This window comes from Trichosurus vulpecula, chromosome 2 (assembly GCF_011100635.1).
Source record: "Trichosurus vulpecula isolate mTriVul1 chromosome 2, mTriVul1.pri, whole genome shotgun sequence".
NCBI lineage: Eukaryota > Metazoa > Chordata > Mammalia > Diprotodontia > Phalangeridae > Trichosurus > Trichosurus vulpecula.
Window position 1 is genome coordinate 420,847,614 of NC_050574.1, and position 16,686 is coordinate 420,864,299.

At 40.3% G+C, this 16,686-nt stretch overlaps 1 protein-coding gene and 1 non-coding gene across 2 annotated transcripts in view; one reads left to right on the top strand and one right to left on the bottom strand.

Annotated features, from left to right (window-relative positions):
- BMX (BMX non-receptor tyrosine kinase) overlaps positions 1-16,686 on the top strand; it is a 62,234-nt gene that overhangs the window by 6,298 nt on the left and 39,250 nt on the right. Inside the window, exons 3-5 of the mRNA XM_036745560.1 lie at positions 1,343-1,424; positions 8,107-8,226; positions 15,095-15,159. Coding sequence (XP_036601455.1) covers positions 1,343-1,424; positions 8,107-8,226; positions 15,095-15,159 — 267 coding nt within the window. The remainder of the gene's footprint in view (positions 1-1,342; positions 1,425-8,106; positions 8,227-15,094; positions 15,160-16,686) is intronic.
- LOC118840517 lies at positions 2,639-2,743 on the bottom strand. Its single transcript, XR_005009704.1, has one exon. It is a non-coding gene; the product is annotated as a U6 spliceosomal RNA (small nuclear RNA).

Sequence of the window (16,686 nt, forward strand, 5' to 3'; positions counted from 1 at the left end):
AAGTATCTGTAAAAGGATTTTTCTCCTGCCTTGTTTTCTGTAAAAGATATTAGCACACAAGTTCAACGATCTTCAAAGTGACATTTTTACAAATCTTATCGTGATGGTCATCAACTTTCATGAAATGATGTTTCTTCTTGCTTTTGAATGTACAGAAAGCCCCAGCCCTGCCAATTGCTTAATTTTATTCATCATGGAAAACTTCACAATCCTCCTCCCATTTAGCTCCAGCTTCCTTCTGGTTTCATTTATAGTGAGAACACTAAAGACTACTATGACTCGGTTCCTTTACAGGGGCTCTCAACTTCTGTTCTATAAACTTGTTTGTTTTTTTTTTTAATATCTTAAAAGCTATACTTCAATATAGTTGGTTTCCTTTGTTCTCCTGTGTGTTTTATTTTATATAGTTAAAAACACTTTTCTGAGAAGGGGTCCATTGGCTTCACCACACTTGTCAAAAAGGTCCTGACACACACGAAAAGGTTAAATAGCCTAAAATATGTGATTCTTAGCACCCTCTGACCACTTTTTCTTCACTGGGCCATCACTATCACTGTATTTGCAGGAAAGACACTCAGAGGACCAAGGACCATTTTGTGTTTTTCTTGGTTCCGTAAATAATAGTGCCAAAAGAATTAATCACCTGCCTACTAGAGATGAGAGTCTCTTTAATTAGAAAGGTGGATCGTCAGAAAATAGGGACTGTTTCTGGGACCATATTCAGAGCTTTCTCAAACCATCACTCAGTGAGCATTTGTTAACTACCTAAAATATTCCAGGCACAATGCTAGGCACTGAGGACTCAAAGATGAAAAGAAATAAACAAACAAATAAATAAATAACCCCTGCCATCAAGACACTTACAATCTACTCCAAAATGACAGAATCTGACAGAGCTTTTGCTTAGAGAACTCCTGGTCATCTTCATAGCATAATGAAGCATTAGAATAGGACTCTGTAGAGGTGCTTAGACCATAGAGCTAATAAAAGTAGTGCTTGGATTTAAATCCAAACTCTCAGACTCTAATTTCAGTGTTCCTGCTGTCAATATGTTTTGTTGTTTGGTTGGTTTTTATGTTTATGGACTAAACATTATCAGTAATATAGCTTGCATCAGGTTATCACATTACCTTTGTAAAATAAAAACTTGAAAAAGTTTAGATTTTTTTATGAATTAAAAAAATTTCTAGATGTTTTGTAAATCTCCTTCAAAGCTAGTATGTATTTTATAGTACCTGGCTTTCTCGGAGAAATCTCATAGGTAACAAGTACACAGACCTTCACGGGGTAATACATAGTATAAGCGTATTTGCTAGTACCAGCTTTCTCTCTCTCTTTTCAGATTGTCTATAAAGACGGCCTTCTCTATGTCTATGCATCAAATGAAGAGAGCCGAAGCCAGTGGCTAAAAGCCCTTCAGAAAGGTATTGTTACATTGACCTCCTCTGAATCAGGGCTGGCAAAACCAAGACGTGGCATTAATGGAATTGATCCTAATTTCGCTCATTTCCTTCACAATGCGTGTCACTGTCAGCCTCATTTTGCATTTTCACTGGAACAGAAGGAAGGCTTAGCTAACCAGATGCCTGCTTTTTTTCCCCCACTGCTCAGGAGAGTAAGGCTAGCTACATTCTACCCACATCTCTCTTTTAGGACCCCAGGGCAAAGTCCAGGAAGGGAACTGTGCCAAGACATACAGCAAACCATATGGTCCAGCCCCTGGGCCCCATACGTTTCTCTCTCTCCATTGCTTTGTAGACATTATTTTATTTGATCCTCACAACTCCTGTGAGGAGGGTGCTATGATTCTTCCTATTTTAAAGATGAGAGAAAAGAAAGTGACAAAATAAATGCCTTGCCAAAGGCATACAGCTAATGTGTCTGAGGCAGAACTGGAAGGGGAAAAAAGTGACAATTAGCAGAAAGGGCATTTCAGGCATAAAGGATAGTGTTCACAAACCACAGAGATGGGAAAGGCCAGGACAAGTTTAGGGAACCACAAATGATTTGCCTGGGAAGATAGACTGGAGACGTGTTATAGAGATCCTTGAATTCCAAAGCATTGGACTCAAATACAAATCTGTAATCAAGGGGGAGCCCTTAAGCTTTTTGAGCCAGAAAGTGAAGTCTGTGCCTTAGGAAGATTATCTTGGCAGGAATTGAAAAATGGATTAGAGAGGGCTGAGACCGGGAGCAGGAAGACCAATTAAGAGACTAAAACAATAACACCAGGCACAAAACGATAAGACCCCAACTAGGGGAGTATGGGGAGTGTAGGAAGAGGGAACAGAAAGGAAAGGATGGATGTTAGAGATAAGACAAATGCTTTGTCCAAGCTGTGCAAGAGAAACCTCTTTTTTTCCCCCAGACTCAGGCAGCTAAGGTCCAAAGGGGAAACTTATTATGTTGCTTCAGATACATCACTTCATAATGCAATGGAAAGAGCACTGAATCTGCAGTCAGATAGACCTGGGTTCAAATCCTGGTTTTGCTACTTATGATCCATGTGATCTTTGGTAAATTACTTAACCTCTTCTGGTCTTTGGTTACCATGTCACCCCTCTACTCCATGACTCCAGTGGCTCCTGATTGCCTCCGGGATCAAATATAAATTCATCTGTTTAGTTCTTTTAAAAAAATGCATATGGGATGTTTCACGAATGTGCATGTCATCCTTCCAAAGGGGCCAAGTTAATACTCTCTGTAGTGGACCAATTTTAGTATAAGTTCTGGCAAAACAAACTCTCTGTTTTGCTTTTAAAACCCTTCATATAATGGCTTCTTGCTTCCTTTCCAGTCTCTCTACATACTCTAAGATCGATCTAGCTGCGCTGGGATTCTTGAGGCTGCTCACATCCATTCTATTTCCTGACTGTATCTTTGCATTAGTTGTTCCCCATGTGAGGAATGCTCTCTCTCTCTCTCTCTCTCTCTCTCTCTCTCTCTCTCCCTCCCTCCCTCCCTCCCTCCCTCTCTCTCTCTCTGCCTCCCTCCCTCCCACTCTCTCCGCCCTCCCCTTCCTCTCTCTCTTTTTCTCTTGTTCTCTCTTTCTCCCTCTCTCTGCCTCTCCCCTCCATCCCCCTTGTCCCCCTTCCTCTCCCCTCTTCCCTCTTCCTTCTTTCAAGACTCAGCCCAAATCCTTCTTCTACAGGAGACCTTTCCTAGTCCCATCAATTGCTGGTACCTTCTTCCTGAGATCACCTTCCATTTACACTGTATGTAACTTGCATGTATATAGTTATTTGTGTATTGTCTTCGCTCTTAGAATGTGAGCTCTCAGAGAGCAAAGAGCAGTATTTTTGCCTTTCTTAGCACAAACCTAGTAAACAGTTAGTAAGTGCTTACTGACTGAATGACTGTCTGACCAGTAAAATAAGATGGTTAGGTCAGATTTTTAGGCTGTTGAAATTGAGAGAGAGCTTAGAGATTATATATTTCAAAAGTTCTTAACCTGGAGTCCATGTGCTTATTTAAAACTTTTTATGATTATTTCTTGTTCTATTTTTTAAATGCATTCAAAAACATTATTCTAAGAAGGGTTCCGTAGCCTTTGCCAGACTGCCAGAGGGGTCCATGAGACAAAAAGAGTTAAGAGCCCCGGTCTAGTCCATTTTACAGATCTGGAATCTGAGGCCCAGAGGAGTTAAGTGACTGCTTGAAACTACAGTGACCAGGTTGGGACTCAGATTTCTCCAGGCCAATCACACTACATGAGTAATGTGACAATCCAAAGACCCTTGCTTTAAGTCTCTCCCCCAATGGACAGAAACAAGGTTTCATATAGCTCCTTTATGGCCACAGTAGATACCTAGCAGATTGTTCACCAACATTTATTGGTGACGTCATGAAGGGCTCTACATCAAGGGCAGCCTCCATTATTGTTGTTGGTCATTCTCCATTTTCAAAGGGGACAGATAACATCATGTCTGATGTCTTGACTTAGGAGTGAATTGGATTTAAGTAGACAGAGTTGCACAGTCATCAGCCTCACTCTCTCTTTCAGACTCATCAAGTCTAGTGGCAGGACAAAAGTCAATACTATTAGTGATGGCCAGGTTTGTAATGAATGACCTTGGTATCTTTGATGGGAGATAGATAGATAGCTAGGTAGGTAAGTAGTTAGATAGACAGACAGACAGACAGACAGACAAACAGACAGACAGATAGATAGATAGATACATAGATAGATACATAGATTGATAGATGGATGGATGGATGGATGGATGGATGGATGGATGGATGGTTGGAAGGACAGACAGACAGACAGACAGATAGATAGATAGATAGATAGATAGATAGATAGATACATAGATACATAGATAGATACATAGATTGATAGATACATAGATTGATGGATGGATGGATGGATGGATGGATGGATGGATGGATGGATAGACAGACAGACAGACAGACAGACAGACAGATAGATAGATAGATAGATAGATACATAGATACATAGATTGATAGATGGATGGATGGATGGATGGATGGATGGATGGACAGACAGACAGACAACAGACAGATAGATAGATAGATAGATAGATACATAGATACATAGATTGATAGATGGATGGATGGATGGATGGATGGATGGATGGACAGACAGACAGACAGACAGACAGATAGATAGATAGATAGATACATAGATACATAGATACATAGATAGATACATAGATTGATGGATGGATGGATGGATGGATGGATGGATGGATAGACAGACAGACAGACAGACAGACAGATAGATAGATAGATAGATAGATAGATACATAGATACATAGATAGATACATAGATTGATGGATGGATGGATGGATGGATGGATGGATGGATGGATGGATGGATGGAAGAATAGACAGACAGACAGACAGATAGATAGATAGATAGATAGCTAGATGGATAGATAGATAGATGTGATATAGCATGACCTCTAAGGTCCCTCCTGACTCCAAATCTATAATCTTAAGAGTGCTAAGGGGCCCACAAAAACTCCTCCTCATTAGAGCAGGGGCAGGGGCTTTGCCAACGGTAGAGTCGATTGCATTCTACACCTGGTAAAACATGAGTTCCTGGAGAGCAGGAATCCTTTTGTTTTGGTGTCTGTATCCCAACCCCAGTATAGTATTTCTCACATAGTAGGCATTTAGTAAATGTTATATTGAGTTGAATTGCTGCATAAATACTTGGGGGCAGCTTCTGGTCACACCCAAACATTCCTCAGTTAGACTTTCCCAGCACTGCACAGTCAGGTAGCATGGGCAAGGTAGTCAGCCTAGTGCAGAGCTGTTTCTTACATCTGGGAGGTGATGGAAGGAGGGATGAAGAAGAGAAAGGGAAACTACTCTTCCAGTCCCGTTTAATTCCATAACAGGAGTCCAATAAACAAGACCAGTCCTACGTTTCGATGGAACAGGCGATCATTTACATGGTGTGATTTAGGGGACTCTAGGAAGGCTTCTCTACTCAGAAATATCTTTTCCACCTAGAGGTTCTAGTACCAGAAGATGAATTATTTTGAATTAAACTCATCTTTGCTCCTTGACCTCTTTTGAAGTATAAATGCCCTTGAAAATGATAAGCTATTAAGTCACTCACACTATAGTGAGAAGTTGACTGCCATTCTTTCCACCAGGACAGTAAGGAAGGAACAGAGCTCCTATGAGGGGAAGAATGCAAAAAGGATAAAAAATATCATAGAAAGCACTAATTCAGTCAGTCTGTTAATATGCATTTATTAAGCATCTATTATGTGCCAGACACTCTGCTAGGCTCTGGAGGGGTAGAGGATTGGAGGTAGAATTAGCTTACTATGCAATTTTGATTACATCCACACGGCTAGCATCAGATTTCTCTGTCACTTCCCTCTAGGACCTGCACAGGACATTCGTATGCGATAGGTAAGGTGTGAGAGTTGTTCTTCCTCTACCGCAATGAAAATATGAATACAATTTTGCACCTTTAAAAATAGTTTATTATCATTTAGTGGTAGCAGCACAAGGGAATATTGGTGACTTTTGGGGGAGGGGCAGGAGGGGGAGGTCTGGACCTGTTGATTTCATGGGCACCTGTAGAAGGACACCTATTCTGCGATGTAAAGTCTTAGAGGGCTGCCTGAGGGCACACACTGAATAGATAAGTGTGCCAGAGTCACATAACCTCTCTGTGTCAGATGCAGGACACTACCTTAGTCCTCCTGACTCTTAGGCCAGCTCTGTAGCCACTGAAATGCTATGTGTAATTTTTGTTGTTCAGTTGTGTCTGACTCTTTGTGACCTCTTTGGGAGTTTTTTTTTTTTTGCAAACATACTGGCATGGTTTACCATGTCCATTTCCAGCTCTCTTTACAGATGAAGGAATTGAAGCAAACGAGGTTAAGTGATTTGTCCAGGGTCACACAGCCAGTAAGTATCTGAGGCTGGATTTGAATTCAGGTCTTCCTAACTCTGGGCCTGACATTCTATCTGTTGGGTCACCTAGGTAGGCCTCTATGTCCTTCTTGTTGTTGTTTGTCCTTTGTTCTCAAAGAGGACCCTGACAATTGGAAGGTGATATTATGACTTGCAAAGGCATTGCATTGAAGTGAGGCAGGGCTGTGCAGAGTCACCAGCCTCACTCTCTCCTCCAGAGCCATCTGGGTCCAGTGGCAAGATATAGATCAGAATAACTGGAGATGGCCCCGGATGCAGTGGAAGACCTTGGCCATTTAAGCTAAGATCTTTCTTGGGTCTCACTTTGTCTGAGGCAACATTTATTCAGTGCTTAAGGTTAGGTAAGAAATCAGGCAAAGAATGGCCTCTTTTGCCGAGTCAAAAAAAATTAATCTGGGAGGGAAAGACCTTCAGGGTTTGTGGCCAAAACAGAAACAATTGCTATTTACACTGGCTCTGAGCTATCAGAGCCCTAAAAATGACCAAATGAGGCATGGGCTGGGATCAAGGAAAGCCAGAGGGACTTAGGTTTAAGGCATGGTCCTTAAAAAAGAAATCTAACCATAAGCCCCAAGATACCTTGTGAGGTTTCAGCAATCAAAATTTATACTCCTTTGGATAGAGCACCCACAGGTATGTGGACAGAGGGAGAGGAGGGAGGGAGAGGAAGGAAAAAGGGAAGGGGGGAAGGAACGACAAAGGGAAGGAAGCAAAGATGGAAAGAGCAAAAGAAAGAAAGAAGGAAAAGCGGGAAGAAGGAAGGGAAGAAGGAAGGAAGGAAGGAAGGAGAGAGCTGTGTTGTCCAACTAGAACTGGCCAGTTAGATACCCAGTGGGGGACCTACTAATACAGATTATTGCTTGTTACTTGTCCTTTGTTCTTGAAGAGGATCATGACGTCAGAAGGTGATGTTATGACTTGCAAGTGAATAGTATTTAAGTGATGCAGAGCTGTGCGAAGTCCAATGCACTAAATCCAACGTACTTATGTTCTACATAAATATGTAAATACCTTGAGAGTAGAGATTCTTTCTTTTTTCATTTTTCAGTCTTCAAGGCCTAGCACAGTGTCTGACATTGAGTAGAGGCTTAACCAGCCCTTGTTGATTGATTGATATAATTTGCAAATCACAAAATAAATAAGCACATAGGTGCCACAGGGAGCTGATTTTCAGATATTTAAAACAGGTACATTTGTGAAAAGCACCAAGAAAAGCTGAGAGGCCTGTCTGGGTAATACCTAGAGAATTGTCTTCAGAGTTAGAAAAACCAAGGTTCAGTCCTGCCCCTGATATATATTAACCCTATGACCCTGGGCAGGTCACTTAGCCTCTGTTTTCCTCAGTTTCCCCATCTGTAAAATGGGGATTAATAGTAGTACCTAGCTGGCAGGGTTGTCATGAGAATCAAACCAGATAATATTTGTAATGCACTTAGCATGCTTCCTAGCACCCAGTAAGCACTAGATGAATATTAATGTTATTATTATTAGAGTATAGCTATGTAGCATTATATACGGGTATAAGGATATAACTTAGGTTCGCAACATACATCTGCTGAGGCCGCATGATATTATCAAAGTGGGGTCCAATCGTCACTGATCTGTAATAATAACACATGTTGGGTATGTTCCTCCTTCCCAGCTGAGCTTATCTTAAGTCTGATTTTCCTGTCTGCCCTCCAGAGATAAAGGGAAACCCTCACCTGCTCATTAAGTACCACAGCGGCTTCTTCACAGATGGCAAGTTCCTTTGCTGCCAGCAGAGCTGTAAGGCGGCTCCCGGATGCACCCTATGGGAGGAATGTAAGAGAGACCCTTTCCTTCAATTTGGTTCGAAAGAAATGCCATCCGTAGACAATGCCAATCAGACGCCAAAATAGTGAGAGAGAGAAAAACAAATACGACATTGTCCAGATGGTTTGGATTTGTTCTGTCTGGCCATCGTATAGTGAAGAAGTATAAAGTTTGGAGTCAAAAAGCCCGAAGTTCTGTGTCCGACACATACTAGAAATGACCGTGGGCAGATCATTTAATCTTTCTCAGCCTCAGGGAGATGATAATAGCATCTACCTCCCAGGGTTGTTCTCAGATCCAGTGGAATGACATATACATAAAGCACTTTGCAAAAGCTCACAGTGCTGACTATGTAAGTGCTATATAAGTGGAGACTTTCTGGTTAAGTGACATATAAGTCCAGCTAACTGGGTTGTGATCTTTTTTCAAAACAATATTACATTTGGTGGGTGTGGGTGTAAGAGAGATCCATGGAGGTTACATTCTAATGAAGAGGACAACATCCTCTTTGCTGTGGTAGCAAGACCTTTATGGCCACTAAGTGGGTTTGGCTTTGTAAGATCAGCCCTGAGGAGGGCTTACTTCCTCCTGTTTTGTACTTTGCCTTTCATGAGGGGTGTTTGTCTCTAGGGACATTGTAGCTTCTTGGCTAGGACCCACATTGCCTGCCCCAACAGCTAGGTTTCCCACAGGTGTGGCTCCTGTAGATAAAGAGGTCTCTATATTCTTCAAGTCAAATATCCTTTTTTATAATACTTAAAATAGAACTCAATTTAATGAATTATATAAATATAAATTATGAATTATGAGATTTTCATTTTTAAAACATAAATTTGCAACTCAGCTTCAAGCATAAATATGAACTAAAATGTCTAATCATGATATTTATATGTGTAGACTGAGAGGGAGAGAGGGACAGAAACAGAGACAAAGAAGGGTAGGAGAAAAGAGGAGAAAGAGACAGGAGAGAGAGAGGAGGCTAGGTGGTAGAGTGGATAAAGTGCTGGACTTAGAGTTAGGAAGACATGAGTTCAAATCCTGCCTGAGATACCTCATGAGCTGTGTGACACTGAGTAAGTCACTTGACCTCTTTCACCCTCAGTTTACTTATCTATAAAATCAGGATAACAGTAACACCTATCTCATTGGGTTGTCCTGATGATCAATGAGATAACATGTGTAAAGAGCTGTACAAACCTTAAACTGCTATGAACATGTGTATATGCACATATATGTTTATACGTGTTTGTGTGTTATATAAACATATAAAGTTTACATAAACATATATATTTTATGTATCTATGTATAAATAGCTACTACTCGCATAGCAGTTTAAGGTTTGTAAAACTCTTTACACATATTGTCTATTATCTCATATATACATGCATATATATACATATATGTCGTTTTAGTCATTTTCAGTTACATCTGACTCTTTGTGACCCCTTTTGGGATTTTCTTGGCAAAGATACTGGAGTGGTTTGCCATTTCCTTCTCCAGCTCATTTTACAGAAGAGGAAACTGAGGCAAACAGGGTTAAGTGACTTGCCCAGGGTCACACAGCTAGTAAGTGCCTGAGGCTAGATTTGATTCCAAGCCTGGTACTCTATTCACTGTACTACTTAGTTGCCATACACACACACATGTACATACCACACACATTATATATGCCATCCATATACATACATGCACACATATACATATGTGGATATATGTGTATATGTATATATCTGTATGTGTGTGTATATGTATATATTATTTTCCTGTGGTTGTGCTTGGGTGTCAATAAAGTTAAGAATCGATTTCAAGTCATTCAACAAATATTTATTAAGCACCTACTATGTGCCAAGCACTGTGCTAAGAGCCAGGAATATAAAAGTGAAATAAATATCTGAGTAGAGCTTATCAGTGAAAATGAGAGATATCGATATTTTAGAAGGTTACATAATAATATCACCTTCCCCCAATCTTTGAATTTTCAGTTTCTGATAAATAAAAAGGTTAAAATTTTATCTTAGCATAGTTCTAGCAGCTCATATTAAATAATAGTCAATCACTTCTTTACTCAAACTTACCACTAATTGTTTTAAAGAATTTGGCACCAAAATTCTTCCAATTAAAAAGCAATTATTGTGTTGAGTACCAAGTCTCGGCTAAAGCATTTTTCCTTTTCATTGAAGATTGTATCTCTGCCATGATCCTGGCTTTTCCACAGAGAAGCTGAGACTCCTGGCAATTCTCTGAGATTATAAATTGCAGAGGAAGCCAGAGTTGCAGAACTCTGGCTAACAGCCCTGCACTGGGCTTTGACTGGAGAAAGGGCTCTTTGCGGGGCATCTCTGCCCTCCTCATACCTCTTCATGGGGTATTGGCTGAGTATCTGGGTATATGCTTGTAGGCAATGAAGGCCCAGGGTCATTTTGCCATTTGTGCCTTGAGAGAGCCTTAGTGTGACCACAGAGATCCTACCATCTGGCAGCTGCACTACTGAACCACCTTGTGCAAAGCCTGTACCATAGGAATTGACTTATTCACTTACTTACTCAGAACATGGCCTATGTTTGTCCACTTCTGCACATTTGTTTGTGCTGGTCCCTCTACTTAGAATGTCCCCCTATCCAACTTACCTGTTAAAATATTTTTTAATAAGTTAATTTATTTATTTTAAATTTTCGACATTCATTTCTGTAAGTTTTAAATTTTCTTCCCCTCCCTTCTCTCCCCCTCCCCAAGACAGCATGCAATCCAATATAGGCTCTACATATCCATTCCTGCTAAACATATTTTCATATTAGTCATGTTGTATAGAAGAATTAGAACTAATGGGAATAACCATGAGAGAGAAAAATGTAAAACAAAACAAAACATAAAAAAGAAAATAGTCTTTCACTCTGCATTCAGATTCCATATTTCTTTTTCTGAATGTGGATGGCATTTTCCATTATGAAGTCTTTTGGAATTGTTTCAGGCCCCTGCATTGCTGAGAAGAGCTAAGTCTGCCAAAGTCAGTCATTTCATACTGTGGCTATAACTGTGTACAATGTCCTCCAGGTTCTGCTGCCCTCATTCAGCATCAGTTCATATAAGTCTTTCAAGGTTTTCCTGAAGTCTGCCTGTTTATCATTTCTTATGGCACAATACTATTCCATTACATTCATATACCACAGGTTGTTCAACCATTCCCCAGTTGATGGGCATCCCCCCAATTTCCAGTTCTAGGCCACCACAAAAAGAGCTGCTATAAATATATTTGTACATGTGGTTCCTTTTCCCACTTTTATGGTATCTTTGGAACATAGACCTAGAATTTTACCTGTTAAAATCTTAACCCATTCTTTGAGGTCTTCTTTAGCCATATGAGATGGGGACGTCTGGACAAATTTTGTGAGCTAAGCCAGAGGGGAAAAAATGCTTTCCCCATAATTTCCTGTTTCCTCCAATTAATTGTGCTTTCTACTTCATCCAGCGTCTGCTGGGTTCTGCCAGTCTTTCTATTATGGCAGTTGTCACATTTGAACTTGAACTGTCCGTATATGTGTCCAAGAACCCTTACGTACCTAAAGCACCTAGGAAGGTGCTTGAATCTGTAAATATTTCATGCTACATGGCGAAGTGGATAGAGCACTGAGCCTGGAGACAGGGAGACATGAATTCAAATCTGGCCCTTAGGCACTAACTAACCATATGACCCTAGGCAAGTCACTCACTCTTTAGTTGCCTCAGTTTACTGAACTGTAAAATGGGGAAAACTAACAGCAGCTACCTCCCCAGGGTTGTTGTGAGGATCAAGTGGTGTAATAATGGTAAAGTGCTTAGCAAAGTGCCTGGCACACAGTAGGCATTAAAGAAACGTTAGCTATTATCGGTAATGGAGATTTGTGGAATGGTGGAGGCACCTGTGCATAATGACAAGGGCGATGAATTTATGGTCAGTTTAGCTCAAATACTGGTTTTGCCCCTTATCACAAGAGTCACCTTGGGGTGAGTCAGTGTCCTCTTTGGGTCAGTGTCTCCAATTGTAAAACGAAGAGTTTAGACTAGGTAATTTCTAGCATTCCTTTTGGTTCTATAGGTATGCTCAATCAAACGGTTAATGAGCATTTATTAAGCATTTATTGTGTATCAGTCATTGTGCTAAACATAGGAGATACAAAAAAAGGAGAGATGACGTTCTGATGGAGAAGACACCATTTACATAAATAGGTCTGTTAGCATAAATATGACAAAGACTTAGATTTATGTTTATCAATATTCATAGATATTAATAATTACATGAATAAATTAAAAGGTTTTTACATAAATACAGAGTAGATGGAAGATGACCTTAGACCGGACCTGCACAACTTGGCAGTAGGTAGGGGCCAAAATTGAAATAGGCTAAACTTCTTCGGGCCACAGATAGGTTTTTAACGGCTTCCTTTCCAAGTAAAGGCACAATAAATGATTAAACTATTTTGTAAATAAACCATATTTAAAAAGGAAATTTCAACTAATTACTCTTATTACTTGAGATTTTTATTTATCATGAAGTCACTCCTCTCAGACTAGAGACAGACTGACAATAGTTGGTTGCCGTGAGTCATGTGGCAAATAGGAGAGAGTGCCCAGTGGTAGCCACCTGCCAAGTTACACGATGGGCACAGTAGTAACGAGTGGAAGGTGGGTTAAGCGGGTTATGGACAAACCACTCACTGCATCTTTACTTTCTTTTACATCCTCTACGTTTGTTGCAGGCCACCTGAAATTCATTGGCGGGCTGCAAGTGGCCCACAGGCCTTGTGTTGTGCAGGCCTGCCTTGCAGGGAAAGGCAGAAGTATCTGTGGAGACTGGGACAGGTCTCCTGCAGAATACAGCATTTGAACTTAGTCTTAAAGGAAGCCTAGGATTCTAAAAAGTGGAGGTGTCTTCAAAATTCCAGGCCTGGGCTCTGCCAGGGGCAAAGACAAGGAGACAGGAAATGGAGGGGCATGTCAGAAGAACTATAAATAGGTTGGTTTTACTTACTCATAGCGTTCATAGAAGCGTTGTTGTCTTTGAGTTGTTTCAGTTGTGCATGACCCCATTTGGGGTTTTCTTGGCAAAGACATTGGAGTGGTTTGCTATTTCCTTCTCCGGCTCATTTTACAGATGAGGAAACTGAGGCAAACAGGGTTAAGTGACTTGCCCAGGGTCACACAGCTAGTAAGTATCTCAGGTCAGATTTGAACTCAAGTCTTCCTGCCTCCAGAGCCAGCACTCTATCCCCTGCACCATCTAGCCGCCCCTCGTTGGAAAGAGACAATAGTAAAAAGACTAGAAAGGTGGAAGGGACCTCTTTATGGACAAATCTAAAGGCCAAAGGAGTTTATTTCTGATCCTAAAGGTAATAGAGAGGTACCGTAGTTTGTTGAAGTCTGGAAGGGGAGGCCACATGTTCTTACCTATCCTTTAGGAGAATTCCTTTGGCAGGGGAGTAGAGTGGGGAGAGATTTGGGGCACGGAGACGAAGAGTCTTCCAATAGCCCAGGTGAAAAATAATGAAGTTCCGAACTAGGAGGTGGTTTATGAGTGTAGAAAATGTGATGTATGCAAGAGATGTTGTGGAGAAAGAAACAACGTGGTTTGGTAACTGGTTGAATGTAGGATCTTAGGATCTTATTATTACTTTATTTTGGAGGCCATCGGGGTTAAGTGGCTTGCCCAGGGTCATACATCCAGTAAGTATCCAAGGCCGTATTTGAACTCAGGTCCTCCTGGTCCCGGGCCGTGCACTCCATCCCCTGCACCACCTAGCTGTCCCAGGTCTTGTGATCTTATGAACTGAGAGAACTTCATTTGATTTTATGTGATTCCAGCCTTGATGGCACCCTAGGCAGGGCTGCCTTTGAATGTGCTTTCCAGAAAGGGAAAATCATAATAACACATTGACCTTCCTGATTTTGAGACACCCTTGTCCATACCCCCGTCCAAGAGGCATGGCTCAGGAGGCAAAGATGTCATCAAAGATGTGCACAGGGGAAGGGAAGAAGAAGACAAGCATTTATTAAGCACCGGTGGTGTGCCAGACACTACATATTAAGTACTTCACAGATATTATCTCATTTGATCTTCAAACCAGCCCAGAGAGGTAGATGTTATCATGACTCCCATTTTATAGTTTAAGAAGCTGAAGTAGATGTCACCATAAAAGTCACTGTAAGTGACTTGCCTAGGTCACACAGCTAATAAGTGTCTGAGGCTGGATTTGAACTCAGATCTCCCTGACTCCATACCCAGTGTTCTATCCATGAGACACAAAGCTGCTTCTAAATTGGGGAGTGGGCGATAGAAAGCAGGCTTGATAATAAGCAACAGCAATGTGTAATGCAAAAATAGTGTATTGATATCTCACAAAGCCTCTTCTATTGTGGTGGCAATTTGAATAAGTCACAAATAAGTGTGAGAGATGCAAATTGTGCCCGGTAATCCATGTAACCTTTCCTCATTCTCAAAGCAGGCTGTACATCTTTGGAGTAAAATTTATCTGTTACTGGAAGTGATGGGTCAAAAGTACAGTGGGCCTAGGTTAGTCCCACTAGGCAGTGTTCTGAGTTCTGTGAATGTCACAGAAGCTGGATATAAACAAGGATAGAAAAGTTTTTTTTTTCCTTAGAAAAAGGTTTTCTTGAGTGTGCAAAATTTCTATCATTGCCTGAATTGATGTAACAATAGATAAATAGATACAGTTGCTCAATGTCAGGGCCCCTACCCTTTTCAGGCATTCTAGTATATAGCTGTGGGGATTCTTTCAATATTGGGTCTAATGTCCCCAGGTTTAAAGAGAATTATCTGACAAGTTCATTCTTTTGCTTCATGATGTCTATTGATCTTAGAGCTCTTTGTCATTTCACCTTTTAGATCCAAATCTGCAGGTGGCAAGTATCCCTGTGAAACCAATATTCCCCATCACCTCCAATAGACTGGTAAGTCATGGTCACTTTCTAAAATTTTTTAAAAAATATAGTATTTTATTTTTCCCCAATTACATGTTAAAACAATTTTTTGACATTTGTTTTTTTTTAATTTTTGAGTTCCAAATTCTATCCCTCCCTTTTTCCTCTTCTCCCTCCCTGAGACACAGTAAGCAATCTGATACTGGTTATATATGTACAATCATGTAAAACATTTCCATGTTAGTCATTTTGTATAAAAAGACTTGAAGAAAGAAAGAAAGAAAGGAAGGAAGGAAGAGAGAAAGAAAGGAAGAAGGAAAGAAAGAAAAAGAAAGAAAGAAAGAACGAAAGGAAGGAAGGAAGGACAGAAAGAAAGAAAAATAGCATGCTTCAGTCTGTATGCAAACAATATCAGTTCATCTCTGGAGGTGGATAGTGTGCTTCATCATTAGTCTTTTGGGATTTTCTTGAATCATTGTATTGCTGAGAATAGCTAAGTTATTCACAATTCTTCATTGTACAATATTGCTGTTACTGTGCACAACATTCTTCTGGTTCTGCTCACTTCACTTTGCATCAGTTTGTACAAATCTTTCCAGGTTCTTCTGAAGTTATCCTGCTGGTTATTTCTTATAGCACAATAATATTTGATCACAATCATGTACCACAGCTTGTTTAGCCATTCCCCAATTGATGAGTATCCCTTCAATGTTCGATTTTTAGCTATCACAAGAAAGAGCTGCTATAAATATTTTTTTTGTATAAATAGATTTTTTCACTTTTTTGATGTCTTTGGGGTATAGACCTATTGGTGGCATTGCTGGATCAAAGGGTATGCACAGTTTTATAGCCCTTTGGGCATCATTCCAAATTATTCTCTAGACTGGTTGGATCAGTTCACAACTCCACCAACAGTGTATCAGTGTCCCAATTTTCCCACATCCTCTCCAGCATTTATCATTTTCCTTTTTTTGTCATGGTAGCCAATCTGATAGGTGTAAGGTGGTACCTCAAAATTGTTTTAATTTGTATTTCTCTAATCAAAAGTGATTTAGAGCACTTCTTCATATGCCTATAGATAGCTTTGATTTCTTCATCTGAAAATTGCCTGTTCATCTCTTTTGACCATTTATCAATTGGGGAATGGCTTGTATTCTTATAAATTTGACTTCATTCTCTATGTATTTGAGAAATGAGCCCTTTATCAGAGACCCTTGCTGTAAGGATTGTTTCCCAGCTTTCAGCTTTCCTTCTAATCTTGTTGCATTGTTTTTGTTTGTACAAAAGCTTTTTATTTTAATATAATCAAAATTGTCTACTTTATATTTCATAATGCTCTCTCTTGTTTGGTTATGAATTCTTCCCTTCCCCATAGTTCTGATAGGTAAACTATTCTTTCTTCACTTTCTTTATCTATAAAATGAGGGGGTGGACCAGATGGCCTGAGCTCTAAATTCCCTTCCTGCTTGAGATTTTTGATCCTGTAGAAGTCTCAGACTTTAGATGTTTAATGACTTGCCAAGAGTTATTCACTGAATGCTTTCAGGCCTTACTGAG